General features: G+C 52.4%; 1 protein-coding gene across 2 annotated transcripts in view; it reads right to left on the bottom strand.

The window, feature by feature from the left end:
- Positions 1 to 24,615, bottom strand: part of CDK5 (cyclin dependent kinase 5) — a 65,647-nt gene that overhangs the window by 19,936 nt on the left and 21,096 nt on the right. The window contains exons 7-9 of one of the 2 annotated variants that reach the window (XM_076064973.1): positions 22,777 to 22,851; positions 13,318 to 13,414; positions 1,230 to 1,299 (exon numbers count right to left, since the gene is read on the bottom strand). In XM_076064973.1, coding sequence (XP_075921088.1) covers positions 1,230 to 1,299; positions 13,318 to 13,414; positions 22,777 to 22,851 — 242 coding nt within the window. The remainder of the gene's footprint in view (positions 1 to 1,229; positions 1,300 to 13,317; positions 13,415 to 22,776; positions 22,852 to 24,615) is intronic. The other variant, XM_076064972.1, reaches the window with a different exon arrangement.

Here is a 24,615-nt window from a genome sequence, read left to right as displayed (position 1 = left end):
GCTTTGATATACGAGTGTTTGATATTACGAGTGCTTTGATATCCGAGTGCTTTGACATTACGAGTGCTTTGATATGCGAGTGCTTTGATACACGAGTGTTTGACATTACGAGTGCTTTGATATGCGAGTGCTTTGATATCCGAGTGCTTTGATACACGAGTGTTTGACATTACGAGTGCTTTGATATCCGAGTGCTTTGATACACGAGTGTTTGACATTACGAGTGCTTTGATACACGAGTGCTTTGATATGCGAGTGCTTTGATACACGAGTGTTCTAGACACTAGAGATGGGTGTGGAGGTGTAGAGTCACGTGGTGTACTGTAGTGTTCTAGACACTAGAGATGGGTGTGGAGGTGTAGAGTCACGTGGTGTACTGTAGTGTTCTAGACACTAGAGATGGGTGTGGAGGTGTAGAGTCACGTGGTGTACTGTAGTGTTCTAGACACTAGAGATGGGTGTGGAGGTGTGGAGTCACGTGGTGTACTGTAGTGTTCTAGACACTAGAGATGGGTGTGGAGGTGTAGAGTCACGTGGTGTACTGTAGTGTTCTAGACACTAGAGATGGGAGGTGTGGAGGTGTAGAGTCACGTGGTGTACTGTAGTGTTCTAGACACTAGAGATGGGTGTGGAGGTGTAGAGTCACGTGGTGTACTGTAGTGTTCTAGACACTAGAGATGGGTGTGGAGGTGTAGAGTCACGTGGTGTACTGTAGTGTTCTAGACACTAGAGATGGGTGTGGAGGTGTGGAGTCACGTGGTGTACTGTAGTGTTCTAGACACTAGAGATGGGTGTGGAGGTGTAGAGTCACGTGGTGTACTGTAGTGTTCTAGACACTAGAGATGGGTGTGGAGGTGTAGAGTCACGTGGTGTACTGTAGTGTTCTAGACACTAGAGATGGGTGTGGAGGTGTAGAGTCACGTGGTGTACTGTAGTGTTCTAGACACTAGAGATGGGTGTGGAGGTGTAGAGTCACGTGGTGTACTGTAGTGTTCTAGACACTAGAGATGGGTGTGGAGGTGTAGAGTCACGTGGTGTACTGTAGTGTTCTAGACACTAGAGAGCTATTGATGGTCGGTGTGTGACACACACACAGTGACACACACAGTGACACACACACAGTGACACACACACAGTGACACACACACACAGACACACACAGACACACAGTGACACACACAGACACACACACAGACACAGTGAGACAGTGAGACAGCGAGGCAGGATATCTGAAGATTCGCTTGAGCTGATCGTCAACGTCGTTGCCCGGGAAGAGAGGGCGGCCAGCATTCGCCAGCTCTGGACACACAGTGACGTCACACACACGCAGAATGACGTCACACACACAGTGACGTCACACACACAGTGATACACAGTGATACACAGTGACACACAGTGACACACAGTCACACAGACACACACAGTGACACAGTGACACACAGTGACACACACACAGTGAAGTCACACACACAGTGACACACAGTGACACACACACACAGTGACACAGTGACGTCACACAGTGACACACAGTGACGTCACACAGTGACGTCACACACTGTGACGTCACACACTGTGACGTCACACACACAGTGACACACACAGTGACGTTCACACACACACAGTTACGTCACACACACAGTGACACACAGTGACACACAGTGACACACACACACAGACACACATAGTGACACACGCACACAGTAACACACAGTGACACAACAACAACAACCGCCATTCGCCACTAAGTGGCGGTGACGTCACCACGACGCTTGTGCCAGGCCATGTGCACCCTGAGGCCACGTGAAGTGTCGAACGCCCGCTGGCAGGAGGTCACGGGGCAGACCCAGGTGCCACGGGTCGACTGACTGAGATGACTGGCTGATGCACCACCTGTGCCCCCTACTGTGCCAACCTGCTGTGCTTTAGCCACCCGGCGCTCCGCTCGTTGTTGTGAGCGTCGCTCCTCCGCCCTCCGTTGTTGTTGGAGGGCGACTGCCTCCAACTGCCCAGTAGCGTCCTTCACGAGCCTCCTCCACAGAGGCCGATCTTGACACCGCTGGTACCGGTCATCAGCAAGTCCACTCAGCTCCACGTCCTCCTGTACCACGTCACTCCATCTCTTCTCTAGCCCGTGCCACGCCCGTTTAGCCCCCTCGATCTGGCCGAACAAAAGCTGTTTCGGCATGCGGTGGCTGGGCATGCGGGCTACATGACCCAGCCATCGCAGCCTTGCCTGCTGGAGGAGCTCACCGATGGGACCTTGCCCAGATCTTTCAAGGATTTGTGAGCTCCTCACACAATCCAGTCTGGTTAAACCCAGGATGAATCGTAGGCAGGCCAGCCTAAATGTTTCTAACCGGCGAAGATGTTCCATTAGGGGGGTCCACGTTTCGCAAGCGTAGAGAAGGGAGGGAATGACCGTGGCCGAGAAGACCTGAAGCTTAGTGCGGAGCGACAGACCAGGTAGCTTCCACACAGCGTTACGCAACCGATGAAAAGATATTGCCGCTCGACTGATTCGGAGTGAGACCTCTGCTGTTAAACTGGAGCCGGTCATAAGCACACTGCCCAGGTATGGGAAACTCTCCACTCTCTCCACAACTGCCCCATCACCGATTGGGAGTTGTGGGGGTGGAGTGTCCGATGGTACAAAATACCCAGGCAGGTGCTTAGTTTTGGTGGGGCTGATGGTAAGGCCCCACCTCTTAGTGGCACGCTCCAGTCTCAGCAGCAGCGTCTCCAACTCCTCCTCTGACTGAGCAGCTATTACCAAATCATCAGCATACATAACGTGGTTGAGCAATAGGGAGCCATCCCTTGACCGCACCCGGGCATCGATCAGCCTCCCATTATATCTGTACCATATGGAGATTCCCCCGGTACAGCTATTGAAGGCTTCACGAACTACGTGGTCAAAAATAGATGTTAAATAATGTGGGAGCCAGATGACATCCCTGTCGCACCCCAAGGTGTACAAGGAATGGCTCTGACTCCCGGCCACGTAGTTTTACCCGGGCCCGCTCACCATCATGAAGGTCCTTAATGATCGTGAGCAGAGGGTCAGGTACTCCAAAAGCACGAAGAACAACCCAGAGGCCAGGCCTACTGATGGTATCATAGGCCTTGACCAGGTCAATAAAGCAGAGATGTAGGTCTTGTTGGAATTCCCTACACCTCTGCTGTAGCAGACGGACAGAAAATATGGCATCTGTGCAGGACCGCCCTTTCCTGAAACCCCATTGGGGCTCCGCAAGCCTCTCCTCAGTGTGCCTGGCAAGGCGATGTTGAAAAATCCTTGCCAGGACCTTTCCCGGCACACTGAGGAGTGAGATGCCCCTGTAGTTGTTACAGTCTGTGCGGTCCCCCTTCTTAAAGAGGGGGACCACCAGGGCATCCTTCCAATCCTGCGGAACCCGTCCAGTGGTCCAGACCGTTGTTATGATGTCATAAAGGGCAGTCTGTGCAAAAACGCCACCCTCACTCAACATTTCGCTTGGGAGATCATCTCTGCCCGGTGCCTTTCCTGGTCTCAGACTCCGGATCACACAGTGACACACACACAGTGACACACACACAGTGACACACACACAGTGATACACACAGACACACACAGTGATACACACAGACACACACAGTGATACAGACACACACACAGTGATACACACAGACACACAGTCACACACAGTGACACACACAGTGATACACACACAGTCACACACAGACATAGACACACACACACAGCCCGCATTTGCCAGAGGTCATGAGGATGAGGAGTGGTACGTGTGAGTGGTACGTGTGTGAGTGGTACGTGTGTGAGTGGTACGTGTGTGAGTGGTACGTGTGTGAGTGGTACGTGTGAGTCGTACGTGTGTGAGTGGTACGTGTGTGAGTGGTACGTGTGAGTCGTACGTGTGTGAGTGGTACGTGTGTGAGTGGTATGTGTGTGTGTGTGTGGTACGTGTGTGTGGTACGTGTGTGTGTGGTACGTGTGTGAGTGGTACGTGTGTGAGTGGTACGTGTGTGAGTGGTACGTGTGTGTTTGTGGTGCGTGTGTGTGTGGTACGTGTGAGTGTGGTACGTGTGTGTGTGGTACGTGTGAGTGGTACGTGTGTGTGAGTGGTACGCGTGTGTGAGTGGTACGTGTGTGAGTGGTACGTGTGTGAGTGGTACGTGTGTGAGTGGTACGTGTGAGTGGTACGTGTGTGAGTGGTACGTGTGTGAATGGTACGTGTGTGAGTGGTACGTGTGTGTGTGTTGTACGTGTGTGAGTGGTACGTGTGTGAGTGGTACGTGTGAGTGAGTGGTACGTGTGTGTGAGTGGTACGTGTGTGAGTGGTACGTGTGTGTGTGTGGTGTGTGTGGTGTGTGTGTGAGTGGTACGTGTGTGTGTGTGGTGCGTGTGTGTGTGGTACGTGTGTGTGTGTGGTACGTGTGTGTGTGTGGTACGTGTGTGTGTGGTACGTGTGTGTGTGTGTGAGTGTGTGTGAGTGGTGCGTGTGTGTGAGTGGTACGTGTGAGTGCTACGTGTGAGTGGTACGTGTGTGTGTGTGAGTGTGTGTGAGTGTGTGTGAGTGGTACGTGTGTGAGTGTGTGTGAGTGTGTGTGTGGTGCGTGGTTGTTTGGTACGTGTGTGAGTGGTACGTGTGTGAGTGGTACGTGTGTGAGTGGTACGTGTGTGTGAGTGGTACGTGTGAGTGGTACGTGTGTGAGTGGTACGTGTAAGTGGTACGTGTGTGAGTGGTGCATGTGTGTGTGTGTGTGAGTGGCATGTGTGAGTGGTACGTGTGTGAGTGGTACGTGTGTGTGTGTGTGGCATGTGTGAGTGGTACGTGTGTGAGTGGTACGTGTGTGAGTGGTACGTGTGTGTGAGTGGTACGTGTGTGTGTGTGGTACGTGTGTGTGTGGTACGTGTGTGTGTGTGGTACGTGTGTGTGTGTGAGTGGTACGTGTGAGTGGTACGTGTGTGTGGTACGTGTGTGAGTGGTACGTGTGTGTGTGTGGTGCGTGTGTGTGTGGTACGTATGTGAGTGGTACGTGTGTGTGTGTGTGTGTGAGTGGTACGTGTGTATGTGGTACGTGTGTGAGTGGTACGTGTGTGAGTGGTACGTGTGTGAGTGGTACGTGTGTGAGTGGTACGTGTGTGAGTGGTACGTGTGTGTGTGGTACGTGTGTGTGTGGTGCGTGTGTGAGTGGTGCGTGTGTGAGTGGTACGTGTGTGTGTGGTACGTGTGTGTGAGTGGTACGTGTGTGTGTGGTGCGTGTGTGAGTGGTGCGTGTGTGAGTGGTACGTGTGTGTGTGGTACGTGTGTGAGTGGTACGTGTGTGAGTGGTACGTGTGTGTGTGGTACGTGTGTGTGTAGTACGTGTGAGTGGTATGTGTGAGTGGTACGTGTGTGTGTGTGGTACGTGTGTGTGTGGAGCGTGTGTGTGTGGTACGTGTGTGAGTGGTACGTGTGTGTGTGGTACGTATGTGTGAGTGGTACGTGTGTGTGTGTGGTACGTGTGTGAGTGGTACGTGTGTGTGTGGTACGTGTGTGTGAGTGGTACGTGTGTGTGTGAGTGGTACGTGTGTGAGTGGTACGTGTGTGTGTGTGGTGCGTGTGTGTGTGGTGTGTGTGTGTGGTGCGTGTGTGAGTGGTACGTGTGTGAGTGGTACGTGTGTGTGTGTGGTGCGTGTGTGTGTGGTGTGTGTGTGAGTGGTACGTGTGTGTGTGGTACGTGTGTGAGTGGTACGTGTGTGAGTGGTACGTGTGTGAGTGGTACGTGTGTGAGTGGTACGTGTGTGTGTGGTACGTGTGTGTGGTACGTGTGTGTGTGGTACGTGTGTGTGAGTGGTACGTGTGTGTGTGTGAGTGGTGTGTGTGTGTGGTGCGTGTGTGTGTGGTACGTGTGTGAGTGGTACGTGTGTGTGTGGTACGTGTGTGTGTGGTACGTGTGTGAGTGGTACGTGTGTGAGTGGTACGTGTGTGTGAGTGGTACGTGTGTGTGTGTGAGTGGTACGTGTGTGTGTGTGTGAGTGGTACGTGTGTGTGAGTGGTACGTGTGTGTGAGTGGTACGTGTGTGTGTGTGTGTGTGGTACGTGTGAGTGGTACGTGTGTGTGTGTGTGTGTGGTACGTGTGTGAGTGGTACGTGTGTGTGTGTGTGTGAGTGGTACGTGTGTGAGTGGTACGTGTGTGAGTGGTACGTGTGAGTGGTACATGTGTGAGTGGTACGTGTGTGAGTGGTACGTGTGTGTGTGTGGTACGTGTGTGAGTGGTACATGTGTGTGTGGTATGTGTGTGAGTGGTACATGTGTAAGTGGTACGTGTGTGTGTGTGGTACGTGTGTGAGTGGTACGTGTGTGTGTGTGGTGCGTGTGTGTGTGCTGTGTGGTGTGTGTGGTGCGTGTGTGTGTGGTACCTGTGTGAGTGGTACGTGTGTGTGTGGTACGTGTGTGAGTGGTACGTGTGTGTGTGAGTGGTACGTGTGTGTGTGGTACGTGTGAGTGGTACGTGTGTGTGTGGTACGTGTGTGTGGTACGTGTGAGTGGTGCGTGTGTGAGTGGTACGTGTGTGTGAGTGGTACGTGTGTGTGTGGTACGTGTGTGTGTGGTACGTGTGTGTGTGGTATGTGTGTGAGTGGTATGTGTGTGTGTGGTACGTGTGTGTGAGTGGTACGTGTGTGAGTGGTACGTGTGTGAGTGGTACGTGTGTGATTGGTGCGTGTGTGAGTGGTACGTGTGTATGTGGTACGTGTGTGAGTGGTACATGTGTGTGTGGTATGTGTGTGAGTGGTACGTGTGTAAGTGGTACGTGTGTGTGTGGTACGTGTGTGTGTGGTACGTGTGTGTGTGGTACGTGTGTGTGTGGTGCGTGTGTGTGTGTGGTACGTGTGTGAGTGGTGCGTGTGTGGTGCGTGTGTGTGTGTGTGGTGTGTGTGTGTGTGTGGTGCGTGTGTGAGTGGTACGTGTGTGTGGTACGTGTGTGAGTGGTACGTGTGTGTGTGTGTGTGTGGTACGTGTGTGAGTGGTACGTGTGTGTGTGGTACGTGTGTGAGTGGTACGTGTGTGTGTGTGTGAGTGGTACGTGTGTGTGTGGTACGTGTGAGTGGTACGTGTGTGTGTGGTACGTGTGTGTGGTACGTGTGAGTGGTGCGTGTGTAAGTGGTACGTGTGTGTGAGTGGTACGTGTGTGTGTGGTACGTGTGTGTGTGGTACGTGTGTGAGTTGTGCGTGTGTGAGTGGTACGTGTGTGTGTGGTATGTGTGTGTGAGTGGTACGTGTGTGTGTGGTGTGTGTGTGTGTGGTGCGTGTGTGAGTGGTACGTGTGTGTGTGGTACGTGTGTGTGAGTGGTACGTGTGTGAGTGGTACGTGTGTGAGTGGTACGTGTGTGAGTGGTACGTGTGTGAGTGGTACGTGTGTGTGTGGTACGTGTGTGAGTGGTGCGTGTGTGAGTGGTACGTGTGTGAGTGGTACGTGTGTGTGTGGTACGTGTGTGAGTGGTACATGTGTGTGTGGTACGTGTGTGAGTGGTACATGTGTAAGTGGTACGTGTGTGTGTGGTACGTGTGTGTGTGGTACGTGTGTGTGTGGTACGTGTGTGTGTGGTGCGTGTGTGTGTGGTACGTGTGTGAGTGGTGCGTGTGTGGTGCGTGTGTGTGTGGTGTGTGTGTGTGTGTGTGGTGCGTGTGTGAGTGGTACGTGTGTGTGGTACGTGTGTGAGTGGTACGTGTGTGTGTGTGTGTGGTACGTGTGTGAGTGGTACGTGTGTGTGTGGTACGTGTGAGTGGTACGTGTGTGTATGGTACGTGTGTGTGGTACGTGTGAGTGGTGCGTGTGTAAGTGGTACGTGTGTGTGAGTGGTACGTGTGTGTGTGGTACGTGTGTGTGTGGTACGTGTGTGAGTTGTGCGTGTGTGAGTGGTACGTGTGTGAGTGGTACGTGTGTGAGTGGTACGTGTGTATGTGTGTGGTGCGTGTGTGAGTGGTACGTGTGTGAGTGGCACGTGTGTGAGTGGTACGTGTGTGTGTGTGTGGTACGTGTGTGAGTGGTACGTGTGTGAGTGGTACGTGTGTGTGAGTGGTACGTGTGTGTGTGGTGCGTGTGTGTGTGGTACGTGTGTGAGTGGTACGTGTGTGTGGTACGTGTGTGTGTGTGTGTGTGAGTGGTGCGTGTGTGTGTGCGAGTGGTACGTGTGTGAGTGGTACATGTGTGTGTGTGTGAGTGGTACGTGTGTGTGTGTGTGTGAGTGGTACGTGTGTGTGTGTGTGAGTGGTACGTGTGTGTGAGTTGTACGTGTGCGAGTGGTACCTGTGTGTGTGGTACGTGTGTGTGTGAGTGGTACGTGTGTGTGTGGTACGTGTGTGAGTGGTACGTGTGTGTGTGTGGTACGTGTGTGTGAGTGGTACGTGTGTGTGTGTGAGTGGTACGTGTGTGAGTGGTACGTGTGTGAGTGGTACGTGTGAGTGGTACATGTGTGAGTGGTACGTGTGTGTGTGTGGTGTGTGTGTGAGTGGTACGTGTGTGCGTGTGGTGCGTGTGTGAGAGTGGTACGTGTGTGTGTGTGTGAGTGGTACGTGTGTGAGTGGTACGTGTGTGAGTGGTACGTGTGTGTGTGTGGTACGTGTGTGTGTGGTACGTGTGTGTGAGTGGTACGTGTGTGAGTGGTACGTGTGTGTGAGTGGTACGTGTGTGTGAGTGGTACGTGTGTGAGTGGTACGTGTGTGCGAGTGGTACGTGTGTGTGTGGTACGTGTGAGTGGTACGTGTGTGTGTGGTACGTGTGTGAGTGGTACGTGTGTGAGTGAGTGGTACGTGTGTGTGTGTGTGGTACGTGTGTGTGTGGTACGTGTGTGTGGTACGTGTGTGAGTGGTACGAGTGTGAGTGGTACGTGTGTGTGTGGTACGTGTGTGTGTGGTACGTGTATGAGTGGTACGTGTGTGTGTGTGGTACGTGTGTGTGTGTGTGTGAGTGGTACGTGTGTGTGTGTGTGAGTGGTATGTGTGTGTGTGGTACGTGTGTGTGTGGTACGTGTGTGTGTGGTACGTGTGTGAGTGGTACGTGTGTGAGTGGTACATGTGTGAGTGGTACGTGTGTGTGTGTGGTACGTGTGTGTGAGTGGTACGTGTGTGTGAGTGGTGCGTGTGTGAGTGGTACGTGTGAGTGGTACGTGTGAGTGTGGTACGTGTGTGAGTGGTACGTGTGTGAGTGGTACGTGTGTGTGTGTGTGAGTGGTACGTGTTTGAGTGGTACGTGTGTGTGTGTGGTACGTGTGAGTGGTACGTGTGTGAGTGTGTGCGTGGTACGTGTGTGTGTGGTACGTGTGTGAGTGGTACGTGTGTGAGTGGTACGTGTGTGAGTGGTACGTATGTGTGTGTGAGTGGTACGTGTGTGAGTGGTACGTGTGTGTGTGTGAGTGGTACGTGTGTGAGTGGTACGTATGTGTGTGTGAGTGGTACGTGTGTGAGTGGTACGTGTGTGTGGTACGTGTGTGTGTGTATGTGTGTGAGTGGTACGTGTGTGTGTGTGGTGCGTGTGTGTGTGGTACGTGTGTGTGTGTGGTACGTGTGAGTGGTACGTGTGTGAGTGGTACGTGTGTGTGAGTGGTAAGTGTGTGTGTGAGTGGTACGTGTGAGTGGTACGTGTGTGAGTGTGAGTGTGTGGTACGTGTGTGTGTGGTGCGTGTGTGTGAGTGGTACGTGTGTGTGAGTGGTACGTGTGTGTGTGTGGTGCGTGTGTGTGTGAGTGGTACGTGTGAGTGGTACGTGTGTGGTACGTGTGTGTGTGTGTGAGTGGTACGTGTGTGTGTGAGTGGTACGTGTGTGAGTGGTACGTGTGTGTGTGTGGTACGTGTGTGTGGTACGTGTGTGTGTGGTACGTGTGTGAGTGGTACGTGTGTGTGTGGTACGTGTGTGTGTGGTGTGTGTGTGTGTGGTACGTGTGTGTGTGTGTGTGAGTGGTACGTGTGTGTGTGGTACGTGTGTGTGTGAGTGGTACGTGTGAGTGTGGTACGTGTGTGAGTGGTACGTGTGAGTGGTACGTGTGTGTGGTACGTGTGTGTGTGGTACGTGTGAGTGGTACGTGTGTGTGTGGTACGTGTGTGAGTGGTACGTGTGTGAGTGGTACGTGTGAGTGGTACGTGTGAGTGGTACGTGTGTGTGAGTGGTACGTGTGTGTGTGGTACGTGTGTGTGTGGTACGTATGTGTGTGTGAGTGGTACGTGTGTGAGTGGTACGTGTGTGTGTGTGAGTGGTACGTGTGTGTGTGGTACGTGTGTGTGAGTGGTACGTGTGTGAGTGGTACGTGTGTGAGTGGTACGTGTGTGTGTGGTACGTGTGTGTGAGTGGTATGTGTGTGTGTGTGTGTGGTGCGTGTGTGTGTGGTACGTGTGTGGTACGTGTGTGAGTGGTACGTGTGTGTGAGTGGTACGTGTGTGAGTGGTACGTGTGTGAGTGGTACGTGTGTGTGAGTGTGTGGTACGTGTGTGGGTGTACGTGTGTGTGTGTGTGGTGCGTGTGTGTGTGTGGTACGTGTGTGTGTGGTACGTGTGTGTGAGTGGTACGTGTGTGAGTGGTACGTGTGTGAGTGGTACGTGTGTGAGTGGTACGTGTGTGTGTGTGGTGCGTGTGTGTGTGTGGTACGTGTGTGTGTGGTACGTGTGTGTGTGTGGTACGTGTGTGTGTGGTACGTGTGTGAGTGGTACGTGTGTGTGTGTGTGAGTGGTACGTGTGTGTGTGGTACGTGTGTGAGTGGTACGTGTGAGTGGTACGTGTGTGTGTGGTATGTGTGACTGGTACGTGTGTGTGTGGTACGTGTGAGTGGTACGTGTGAGTGGTACGTGTGTGTGTGAGTGGTACGTGTGTGTGAGTGGTACGTGTGTGTGAGTGGTACGTGTGTGTGTGGTACGTATGTGTGTGTGAGTGGTACGTGTGTGAGTGGTACGTGTGTGTGAGTGGTACGTGTGTGTGTGGTACGTGTGTGTGAGTGGTACGTGTGTGAGTGGTACGTGTGTGAGTGGTACGTGTGTGTGTGGTACGTGTGTGTGAGTGGTATGTGTGTGTGTGGTGCGTGTGTGTGTGGTGCGTGTGTGTGTGGTACGTGTGTGAGTGGTACGTGTGTGGTACGTGTGTGAGTGGTACGTGTGTGTGAGTGGTACGTGTGTGAGTGGTACGTGTGTGAGTGGTACGTGTGTGAGTGGTACGTGTGTGTGAGTGTGTGGTACGTGTGTGGGTGGTACGTGTGTGTGTGTGTGGTGCGTGTGTGTGTGGTACGTGTGTGTGTGGTAAGTGTGTGTGAGTGGTACGTGTGTGAGTGGTACGTGTGTGAGTGGTACGTGTGTGTGTGTGTGTGTGGTGCGTGTGTGTGTGGTGCGTGTGTGTGTGTGGTACGTGTGTGAGTGGTACGTGTGTGGTACGTGTGTGAGTGGTACGTGTGTGTGTGTGGTAAGTGTGTGAGTGGTACGTGTGTGAGTGGTACGTGTGTGAGTGGTACGTGTGTGTGAGTGTGTGGTACGTGTGTGAGTGGTACGTGTGTGTGTGTGTGGTGCGTGTGTGTGTGTGTGGTACGTGTGTGTGTGGTACGTGTGTGTGTGTGGTACGTGTGTGAGTGGTACATGTGTGTGTGTGTGAGTGGTACGTGTGTGTGTGTGGTACGTGTGTGTGTGTGGTACGTGTGTGTGTGTGTGGTACGTGTGTGTGTGGTACGTGTGTGAGTGGTACGTGTGTGTGTGTGTGAGTGGTACGTGTGTGGGTGGTACGTGTGTGAGTGGTACGTGTGAGTGGTACGTGTGTGTGGTACGTGTGTGTGTGGTACGTGTGACTGGTACGTGTGTGTGTGTGGTACGTGTGAGTGGTACGTGTGAGTGGTACGTGTGTGTGTGAGTGGTACGTGTGTGTGTGAGTGGTACGTGTGTGTGAGTGGTACGTGTGTGTGAGTGGTACGTGTGTGTGTGGTACGTGTGTGTGAGTGGTACGTGTGTGAGTGGTACGTGTGTGAGTGGTACGTGTGTGTGTGGTACGTGTGTGTGAGTGGTATGTGTGTGTGTGGTGCGTGTGTGTGTGGTACGTGTGTGAGTGGTACGTGTGTGGTACGTGTGTGAGTGGTACGTGTGTGTGAGTGGTACGTGTGTGAGTGGTACGTGTGTGTGAGTGTGTGGTACGTGTGTGGGTGGTACGTGTGTGTGTGGTGCGTGTGTGTGTGTGGTACGTGTGTGTGTGGTAAGTGTGTGTGAGTGGTACGTGTGTGAGTGGTACGTGTGTGAGTGGTACGTGTGTGAGTGGTACGTGTGTGTGTGTGTGGTGCGTGTGTGTGTGGTGCGTGTGTGTGTGTGGTACGTGTGTGAGTGGTACGTGTGTGGTACGTGTGTGAGTGGTACGTGTGTGTGTGTGGTAAGTGTGTGAGTGGTACGTGTGTGAGTGGTACGTGTGTGAGTGGTACGTGTGTGTGAGTGTGTGGTACGTGTGTGAGTGGTACGTGTGTGTGTGTGTGGTGCGTGTGTGTGGTACGTGTGTGTGTGTGGTACGTGTGTGTGTGTGTGTGGTACGTGTGTGAGTGGTACGTGTGTGTGTGTGTGTGAGTGGTACGTGTGTGTGTGTGGTACGTGTGTGTGTGTGTGAGTGGTACGTGTGTGTGAGTGGTACGTGTGTGTGTGTGTGGTACGTGTGTGAGTGGTACGTGTGTGTGTGTGTGAGTGGTACGTGTGTGTGTGGTACGTGTGAGTGGTACGTGTGAGTGGTACGTGTGAGTGGCACGTGCGAGTGGTACGTGTGTGTGTGGTACGTGTGTGTGTGTGTGTGTGGTACGTGTATGAGTGGTACGTGTGTGTGTGTGTGGTACGTGTGTGTGTGTGAGTCTGTGTGTGTGAGTCTGTGTGTGTGTGTGTGGTACGTGTATGAGTGGTACGTGTGTGAGTGGTACGTGTGTGTGTGTGAGTGGTACGTGTGTGTGTGTGTGAGTGGTACGTGTGTGGTACGTGTGTGAGTGGTACGTGTGTGGTACGTGTGTGTGTGTGTGTGGTACGTGTATGAGTGGTACGTGTGTGAGTGGTACGTGTGTGTGTGTGAGTGGTACGTGTGTGTGTGTGTGAGTGGTACGTGTGTGTGTGTGAGTCTGTGTGTGTGTGTGTGTGGTACGTGTGTGAGTGGTACGTGTGTGAGTGGTACGTGTGTGAGTGGTACGTGTGTGAGTGGTACGTGTGTGTGTGTGAGTGGTACGTGTGTGTGTGTGTGAGTGGTATGTGTGTGAGTGGTACGTGTGTGAGTGGTACGTGTGTGTGTGTGAGTGGTACGTGTGTGTGTGTGGTATGTGTGTGAGTGTATGAGTGGTACGTGTGTGAGTACCTGCGAAGATACACCCAGCTGACCACATGTCGATGGAGGTGGAGTAGAGCTTAGCCCCAAACAGCACATCGGGCGGCCGGTACCACAGTGTCACCACCTACACAGTCACACAGTGTCACAGTGTCACACACACACAAAGACACACACACACAGTGTCACCACCTACACAGTCACACACACAGAGACACAGTGTCACACACACACACAGACACACACACAGTGTCACACACAGTGTCACACACACACACAGTGTCACACACAGACACACAGTGTCACACACAGACACACAGTGTCACACACACACACAGTGTCACCACCTACACACACAGTCACACACACACACAGTGTCACCACCTACACAGTCACACAGTGTCACACACACACACAGTGTCACACACACACAGACACACACACAGTGTCACCACCTACACACAGAGACACATACACACACAGTGTCACACACAGTGTCACACACACAGTGTCACACACACAGTGTCACAGTGTCACACACACACACACAGACACACACACAGACACACAGTGTCACCACCTACACACAGTCACACACACACAGACACACACACACAGTGTCACCACCTACACAGTCACACACAGTCACAGTGTCACACACACACAGACACACACACACAGTGTCACCACCTACACAGTCACACAGTGTCACAGTGTCACACATACACACAGACACACACACACAGTGTCACCACCTACCCAGACACACACACAGTGTCACACACACAGTGTCACACACACACACATTGTCACCACCTACACACAGACAGTGTCACACAGTCACACACACAGACACACACACACACAGTGTCACCACCTACACAGACACAGTGTCACAGTGTCACACACACACACAGACACACACACACAGTGTCACCACCTACACAGTCACACAGTGTCACAGTGTCACACACACACACACAGACACACACACACAGTGTCACCACCTACACAGTCACACAGTGTCACAGTGTCACACACAGTGTCACACACACACACAGTGTCACCACCTACACACACAGTCACACACACACACAGTGTCACCACCTACACACACACACACAGTGTCACACACACACACACAGTGTCACACACACACACACAGACACACACACAGTGTCACCACCTACACAGTCACACAGTGTCACACACATAGTGTCACACACATAGTGTCACACACACAGTGTCACCACCTACACAGTCACACAGTGTCACACACAGACACACACACACACAGTGTCACCACCTACACAGTCACACAGTGTCACACACACACAGTGTCACACACACAGTGTCACCACACACACAGACACACACAGTGTCACGCACACAGTGTCACACACACAGTGTCACACACACACAGTGTCACACACAGTGTCTCACACACACACAGTGTCACCACCTACACAGTCACACAGTGTCACACACACACACACATACACACACAGTGTCACCACCTACACAGTCACACACAGTCACAGTGTCACACACACACACAGACACACACACACAGTGTCACCACCTACACAGTCACACACAGTCACAGTGTCACACACACACACAGTGTCACACACACACACAGTGTCACCACCTACACACACACACAGTGTCACACACACAGTGTCACACACAGTGTCACCACCTACACACAGTCACACACACACACAGACACACACACACACAGACACACACACAGTGTCACACACACACACAGTGTCACCACCTACACACACACACACAGTGTCACACACACAGTCACACACACAGTGTCACACACACAGTGTCACACACACAGTGTCACACACACAGTGTCACACACAGTGTCACACACAGTGTCACACACAGTGTCACACACACAGTGTCACACACAGTGTCACACACAGTGTCACACACACAGTGTCACACACACAGTGTCACACACAGTGTCACACACAGTGTCACACACACAGTGTCACACACACAGTGTCACCACCTACACACACACACAGAGACACAGACACACAGTGTCACACACACACACACAGACACACACACACACAGAGACACAGTGTCACACACACACACACACACAGAGACACAGTGTCACCACCTACACACAGACACACACACACACAGAGACACAATGTCACCACCTACACACACACACAGTCACACACACACAGTGTCACCACCTACACACACACACAGTCACACACACAGTGTCACACACACACAGTGTCACCACCTACACACACACACACAGTGTCACACACAGTGTCACCACCTACACACAGTCACACACAGACACACACAGACACACAGTGTCACACACACACAGTGTCACCACCTACACAGTCACAGTGTCACACACACAGACACACACACACAGTGTCACACACACACACAGACACACAGTGTCACCACCTACACACACACACAGACACACAGTGTCACCACCTACACACACACACACACAGTGTCACCACCTACACAGTCACAGTGTCACACAGTCACACACACAGACACACACACACAGTGTCACCACCTACACAGTCACACACAGACAGACACACACACAGTGTCACACACACACAGTGTCACACACACACAGTGTCACACACACACACAGTGTCATACACACACAGTGTCACCACCTATACAGTCACACACAGACACACAGTGTCACCACCTACACACAGACACACACACATACACACAGTGTCACCACCTACACACACACACAGACACACACACAGACACACACACACACAGACACACACACACAGTGTCACACACACACAGTGTCACCACCTACACACACACACAGTGTCACCACCTACACACACAGTCACACAGTGTCACACACAGTGTCACACACAGTGTCACACACACACACACAGTGTCACCACCTACACACACAGTCACACAGTGTCACACACAGTGTCACACACAGTGTCACACACACACACACAGTGTCACCACCTACACACAGTGTCACCACCTACACACAGACACACACACACACAGTGTCACCACCTACACACACACAGTCACACACACACACACAGTGTCACACACACACACAGTGTCACACACACACAGTGTCACACACACACAGTGTCACACACACACAGTGTCACCACCTATACAGTCACACACAGACACACAGTGTCACCACCTACACACACACAGACACACACACACAGTGTCACCACCTACACACACACACACACAGACACACACACACAGTGTCACCACCTACACAGTCACACACAGACAGACACACACACAGTGTCACACACACACAGTGTCACACACACACAGTGTCACACACACACACAGTGTCATACACACACAGTGTCACCACCTATACAGTCACACACAGACACACAGTGTCACCACCTACACACAGACACACACACATACACACAGTGTCACCACCTACACACACACACAGACACACACACAGACACACACACACACAGACACACACACACAGTGTCACACACACACAGTGTCACCACCTACACACACACACAGTGTCACCACCTACACACACAGTCACACAGTGTCACACACAGTGTCACACACAGTGTCACACACACACACACACAGTGTCACCACCTACACACACAGTCACACAGTGTCACACACAGTGTCACACACAGTGTCACACACACACACACAGTGTCACCACCTACACACAGTGTCACCACCTACACACAGACACACACACACACAGTGTCACCACCTACACACACACAGTCACACACACACACACAGTGTCACACACACACACAGTGTCACACACACACAGTGTCACACACACACAGTGTCACACACACACAGTGTCACCACCTATACAGTCACACACAGACACACAGTGTCACCACCTACACACACACAGACACACACACACAGTGTCACCACCTACACACACACACACACAAACACACACACACAGTGTCACCACCTACACAGTCAGTGTCACACAGTCACACAGACACACACACACAGTGTTACCACCTACACAGTCACACACAGACAGACACACACACAGTGTCACACACACACACAGTGTCACACACACACACAGTGTCACACACACAGTGTCACACACACACAGTGTCACCACCTATACAGTCACACACAGACACACAGTGTCACCACCTACACACAGACACACACACATACACACAGTGTCACCACCTACACACACACACAGACACACACACAGACACACACACACACAGACACACACACACACACAGTGTCACACACACACAGTGTCACCACCTACACACACACAGTGTCACCACCTACACACACACAGTGTCACAGACACACACAGTGTCACACACACACACACACAGTGTCACCACCTACACACACAGTCACACAGTGTCACACACAGTGTCACACACAGTGTCACACACACACACACAGTGTCACCACCTACACACACAGTCACACAGTGTCACACACAGTGTCACACACAGTGTCACACACACACACACACAGTGTCACCACCTACACACAGTGTCACCACCTACACACAGACACACACACACACAGTGTCACCACCTACACACACACAGTCACACACACACACACAGTGTCACCACCTACACACACACAGTCACACACACACACACAGTGTCACACACACACAGTGTCACACACACACAGTGTCACACACACACAGTGTCACACACACACAGTGTCACCACCTATACAGTCACACACAGACACACAGTGTCACCACCTACACACACACACAGACACACACACACACAGTGTCACCACCTACACACACACACAGACACACACACACAGTGTCACCACCTACACAGTCACAGTGTCACACAGTCACACACACAGACACACACACACAGTGTCACCACCTACACAGTCACACACAGACAGACACACACACAGTGTCACACACACACACAGTGTCACACACACACAGTGTCACACACACACACAGTGTCACACACACACACAGTGTCACACACACAGTGTCACCACCTATACAGTCACACACAGACACACAGTGTCACCACCTACACACAGACACACACACATACACACAGTGTCACCACCTACACACACACACACACAGACACACACACAGACACACACACACACAGTGTCACACACACACAGTGTCACCACCTACACACACACAGTGTCACCACCTACACACACACAGTCACACAGTGTCACACACAGTGTCACACACAGTGTCACACACACACACAGTGTCACCACCTACACACACACACACAGTGTCACCACCTACACACACACAGTCACACACACACACACAGTGTCACACACACACAGTGTCACACACACACAGTGTCACCACCTATACAGTCACACACAGACACACAGTGTCACCACCTACACACACACAGACACACACACACAGTGTCACCACCTACACACACACACACACAAACACACACACACAGTGTCACCACCTACACAGTCACAGTGTCACACAGTCACACAGACACACACACACAGTGTTACCACCTACACAGTCACACACAGACAGACACACACACAGTGTCACACACACACACAGTGTCACACACACACACAGTGTCACACACACAGTGTCACACACACACAGTGTCACCACCTATACAGTCACACACAGACACACAGTGTCACCACCTACACACAGACACACACACATACACACAGTGTCACCACCTACACACACACACAGACACACACACAGACACACACACACACAGACACACACACACACACAGTGTCACACACACACAGTGTCACCACCTACACACACACAGTGTCACCACCTACACACACACAGTGTCACAGACACACACAGTGTCACACACACACACACACAGTGTCACCACCTACACACACAGTCACACAGTGTCACACACAGTGTCACACACAGTGTCACACACACACACACAGTGTCACCACCTACACACACAGTCACACAGTGTCACACACAGTGTCACACACAGTGTCACACACACACACACACAGTGTCACCACCTACACACAGTGTCACCACCTACACACAGACACACACACACACAGTGTCACCACCTACACACACACAGTCACACACACACACACAGTGTCACCACCTACACACACACAGTCACACACACACACACAGTGTCACACACACACAGTGTCACACACACACAGTGTCACACACACACAGTGTCACACACACACAGTGTCACCACCTATACAGTCACACACAGACACACAGTGTCACCACCTACACACACACACAGACACACACACACACAGTGTCACCACCTACACACACACACAGACACACACACACAGTGTCACCACCTACACAGTCACAGTGTCACACAGTCACACACACAGACACACACACACAGTGTCACCACCTACACAGTCACACACAGACAGACACACACACAGTGTCACACACACACACAGTGTCACACACACACAGTGTCACACACACACACAGTGTCACACACACACACAGTGTCACACACACAGTGTCACCACCTATACAGTCACACACAGACACACAGTGTCACCACCTACACACAGACACACACACATACACACAGTGTCACCACCTACACACACACACACACAGACACACACACAGACACACACACACACAGTGTCACACACACACAGTGTCACCACCTACACACACACAGTGTCACCACCTACACACACACAGTCACACAGTGTCACACACAGTGTCACACACAGTGTCACACACACACACAGTGTCACCACCTACACACACACACACAGTGTCACCACCTACACACACACAGTCACACACACACACACAGTGTCACACACACACAGTGTCACACACACAGTGTCACACACACACAGTGTCACACACACACACACAGTGTCACCACCTACACACACACACAGACACACACACACAGTGTCACCGCCTACACACACACACACACAGACACACACACACAGTGTCACACACACACACAGTGTCACCACCTACACACACACACAGTGTCACCACCTACGCACACACAGTCACACAGTGTCACACACAGTGTCACACACACACAGTGTCACCACCTACACACAGACACACACACACACAGTGTCACCACCTACACACACACACAGACACACACAGTGTCACACACACACACAGTGTCACACACACACACACAGACACACACAGTGTCACACACACACACACAGACACACACAGTGTCACACACACACAGTGTCACACACACACAGACACACACACAGTGTCACCACCTACACACACACAGTCACACACACACAGTGTCACACACACACACAGTGTCACCACCTACACACAGACACACACAGACAGACACACACACAGTGTCACACACACACACACAGTGTCACCACCTACACACAGACACACACACACAGTGTCACACACACACAGTGTCACACACAGTGTCACACACACACAGTGTCACACACACACAGACACACACAGTGTCACACACACAGACACACACAGACACACACAGACACACACAGACACACACACACATACAGAGACACACACAGTGTCACCACCTACACACAGACACACACAGACACACACAGACACACACACACACACGTACCACACACACACGTACCACTCACACACGTACCACTCACACACACACGTACCACACACACACACACAGACACACACACACAGACACACACAGACACACACAGACACACACAGACACACACACACAGTGACACACACACAGACACAGAGACACAAACACACACACACACAGACACAGAGACACACACAACAACAACAACCGCCATTCGCCACTAAGTGGCGGTGACGTCACCACGACGCTTGTGCCAGGCTATGTGCACCTTGAGGCCACGTGAAGTGTCGAACGCCCGCTGGCAGGAGGTCACGGGGCAGACCCAGCAGGTGCCACGGGTCGACTGACTGAGATGACTGGCTGATGCACCACCTGTGCCCCCTACTGTGCCAACCTGCTGTGCTTTAGCCACCCGGCGCTCCGCTCATTGTTGTGAGCGTCGCTCCTCCGCCCTCCGTTGTTGTTGGAGGGCGACTGCCTCCAACTGCCCAGTAGCATCCTTCACGAGCCTCCTCCACAGAGGCCGATCTTGACACCGCTGGTACCGGTCATTGGCAAGTCCACTCAGCTCCACGTCCTCCCGTACCACATCACTCCATCTCTTCTCTAGCCCGTGCCGCGCCCGTTTAGCCCCCTCGATCCGGTTTGATCCTTTGATTTACAAAGCTCGTGAAAACTAGGGGCGAGGCTTGGGCATGTGCTCAGAAAAGTAATTTGGTCAATGGCGGGCTAGAATACGGGATTTTAAGGAATAGATGCGTCAAAAAACATACGGCATGCAAAAAAATGCCCAACTTTGCCTCCACTCTCCTGGCATCGCGTGGAAATGGCAGGATCTTCTGGGAAACAATCAAACGCATCGAAAAGGCATCCAAAGCAGACAGTCTGCCCCGCTGAGCTTAACCGAAATGGGGAACATTTTTCAGATCCCCAAAGAAGTTGTTGACAATTTTAACCTTGCATTTTTCCGAAGCTGGAAATCTTTTTGATAATGTTTCGGGAGTCACCCCTGCCCATGCAAATTCCTACACCCCTGTCCAAACATTAAACGAATTTAAATTTTGATTTAAAGCTTTCGTGACCGCAGTAATTCATGTTCTCAGCTCTTTCGGCAAAGTCACCATGTTGAAGGGAAACAATAAAATAATAAAACACATATAAAACAATACAAATTTCTCACGACGTTTCGACCATAACACAAACGGTCGTCATCAGGTGTGTTGGTTTGCATACATTTATTTATTTTTAAACGATGTATTTATTTATTTATAATTTTTACAAAGCCATCCGGCTACCATGAGAGATTCGTTCACGAGGCTATCCACGTATACGAGCACGGAGACAATTTCAACCGAGAAGATGGATTCTGGCTTAGCAATCACACACCCACGCACACACACACCCCCCACACACACACACCCCACGCACACACCCCCACACACACCCACACACACACCCCACACACACACACACCAAACACCCCCACACCAAACACCCCCACACACACCCCCCACACACCCCCCACACACACACACCCACGCACACACACACACCCCCCACACACACCCCCCACACACACACACCCCAACACACACACACCCCAACACACACCCACACACACCCCCCACACACACCCCACACACACACCCCCCACACACACACACCCCCCACACACACACACCCCAACACACACACACCCCAACACACACACCCCCACACACACCCCCCACACACACACACACACAAACCCACACACACACACCCCCCACACACACACTCACCCCCACACACACCCCAACACACACCCACGCACCTCTGCTGAGTAGCACCTCACTGGGATCCCGAATGCCCTCGCCAGCCCAAAGTCGGCCAACTTGAGCTCTCCATTCTGTGGTGGGGCACACACAGACACACACACAGACACACACACACAGACACACACACAGTCACACAACAACAACAACAACAACCGCCATTCGCCACTAAGTGGCGGTGACGTCACCACGACGCTTGTGCCAGGCTATGTGCACCCTGAGGCCACGTGAAGTATCGAACGCCCGCTGGCAGGAGGTCACGGGGCAGACCCAGGTGCCACGGGTCGACTGACTGAGATGACTGGCTGATGCACCACCTGTGCCCCCTACTGTGCCAACCTGCTGTGCTTTAGCCACCCGGCGCTCCGCTCGCTGTTGTGAGCGTCGCTCCTCCGCCCTCCGTTGTTGTTGGAGGGCGACTGCCTCCAACTGCCCAGTAGCATCCTTCACGAGCCTCCTCCACAGAGGCCGATCTTGACACCGCTGGTACCAGTCATCGGCAAGTCCACTCAGCTCCACGTCCTCCTGTACCACATCACTCCATCTCTTCTCTAGCCCGTGCCGCGCCCGCTTAGCCCCCTCAATCCGGCCAAACAAAAGCTGTTTCGGCATGCGGTGGCTGGGCATGCGGGCTACATGACCCAGCCATCGCAGCCTTGCCTGCCGGAGGAGCTCACCGATGGGACCCTGCCCAGATCTTTCAAGGATTTGTGAGCTCCTCACACAATCCAGTCTGGTTAAACCGAGGATGGATCGGAGGCAGGCCAGCCTAAATGTTTCTAACCGGCGAAGATGTTCCATTAGGGGGGTCCACGTTTCGCAAGCGTAGAGAAGGGAGGGAATGACCGTGGCCGAGAAGACCTGAAGCTTAGTGCGGAGCGACAGACCAGGTAGCTTCCACACAGCGTTACGCAACCGATGAAAAGATATTGCCGCTCGACTGATTCGGAGTGAGACCTCTGCTGTTAAACTGGAGCCAGTCATAAGCACACTGCCCAGGTATGGGAAACTCTCCACTCTCTCCACAACTGCCCCATCACCGATTGGGAGTTGTGGGGGTGGAGTGTCCGATGGTACAAAATACCCAGGCAGGTGCTTAGTTTTGGTGGGGCTGATGGTAAGGCCCCACCTCTTAGTGGCACGCTCCAGTCTCAGCAGCAGCGTCTCCAACTCCTCCTCTGACTGAGCAGCTATTACCAAGTCATCAGCATACATAACGTGGTTGAGCAATAGGGAGCCATCCCTTGACCGCACCCGGGCATCGATTAGCCTCCCATTATATCTGTACCATATGGAGATTCCCCCGGTACAGCTATTGAAGGCTTCACGAACTACGTGGTCAAAATAGATGTTAAATAATGTGGGAGCCAGAGGACATCCCTGTCGCACCCCAAGGTGTACAGGGAATTGCTCTGACTCCCGGCCACGTAGTTTTACCCGGGCCCGCTCACCATCATGAAGGTCCTTAATGATCGTGAGCAGAGGGTCAGGTACTCCAAAAGCACGAAGAACGACCCAGAGCCCAGGCCTACTGATGGTATCATAGGCCTTGACCAGGTCAATAAAGCAGAGATGTAGGTCTTGTTGGAATTCCCTACACCTCTGCTGTAGCAGACGGACAGAAAATATGGCATCTGTGCAGGACCGCCCTTTCCTGAAACCGCATTGGGGCTCCGCAAGCCTCTCCTCAGCGTGCCTGGCAAGGCGATGCTGAATAATCCTTGCCAGGACCTTTCCCGGCACACTGAGGAGTGAGATGCCCCTGTAGTTGTTACAGTCTGTGCGGTCCCCATTCTTAAAAAGGGGGACCACCAGGGCATCCTTCCAATCCTGCGGAA

The sequence above is a fragment of the Petromyzon marinus genome, unplaced genomic scaffold (genome assembly GCF_048934315.1).
Source record: "Petromyzon marinus isolate PM22_M1 ecotype Great Lakes invasive population unplaced genomic scaffold, UKy_Petmar_22M1.pri1.0 PM_Scaffold_94, whole genome shotgun sequence".
Classification (NCBI taxonomy): Eukaryota; Metazoa; Chordata; class Hyperoartia; order Petromyzontiformes; family Petromyzontidae; genus Petromyzon; species Petromyzon marinus.
This window is presented reverse-complemented; position numbering and strand designations above follow the sequence as displayed.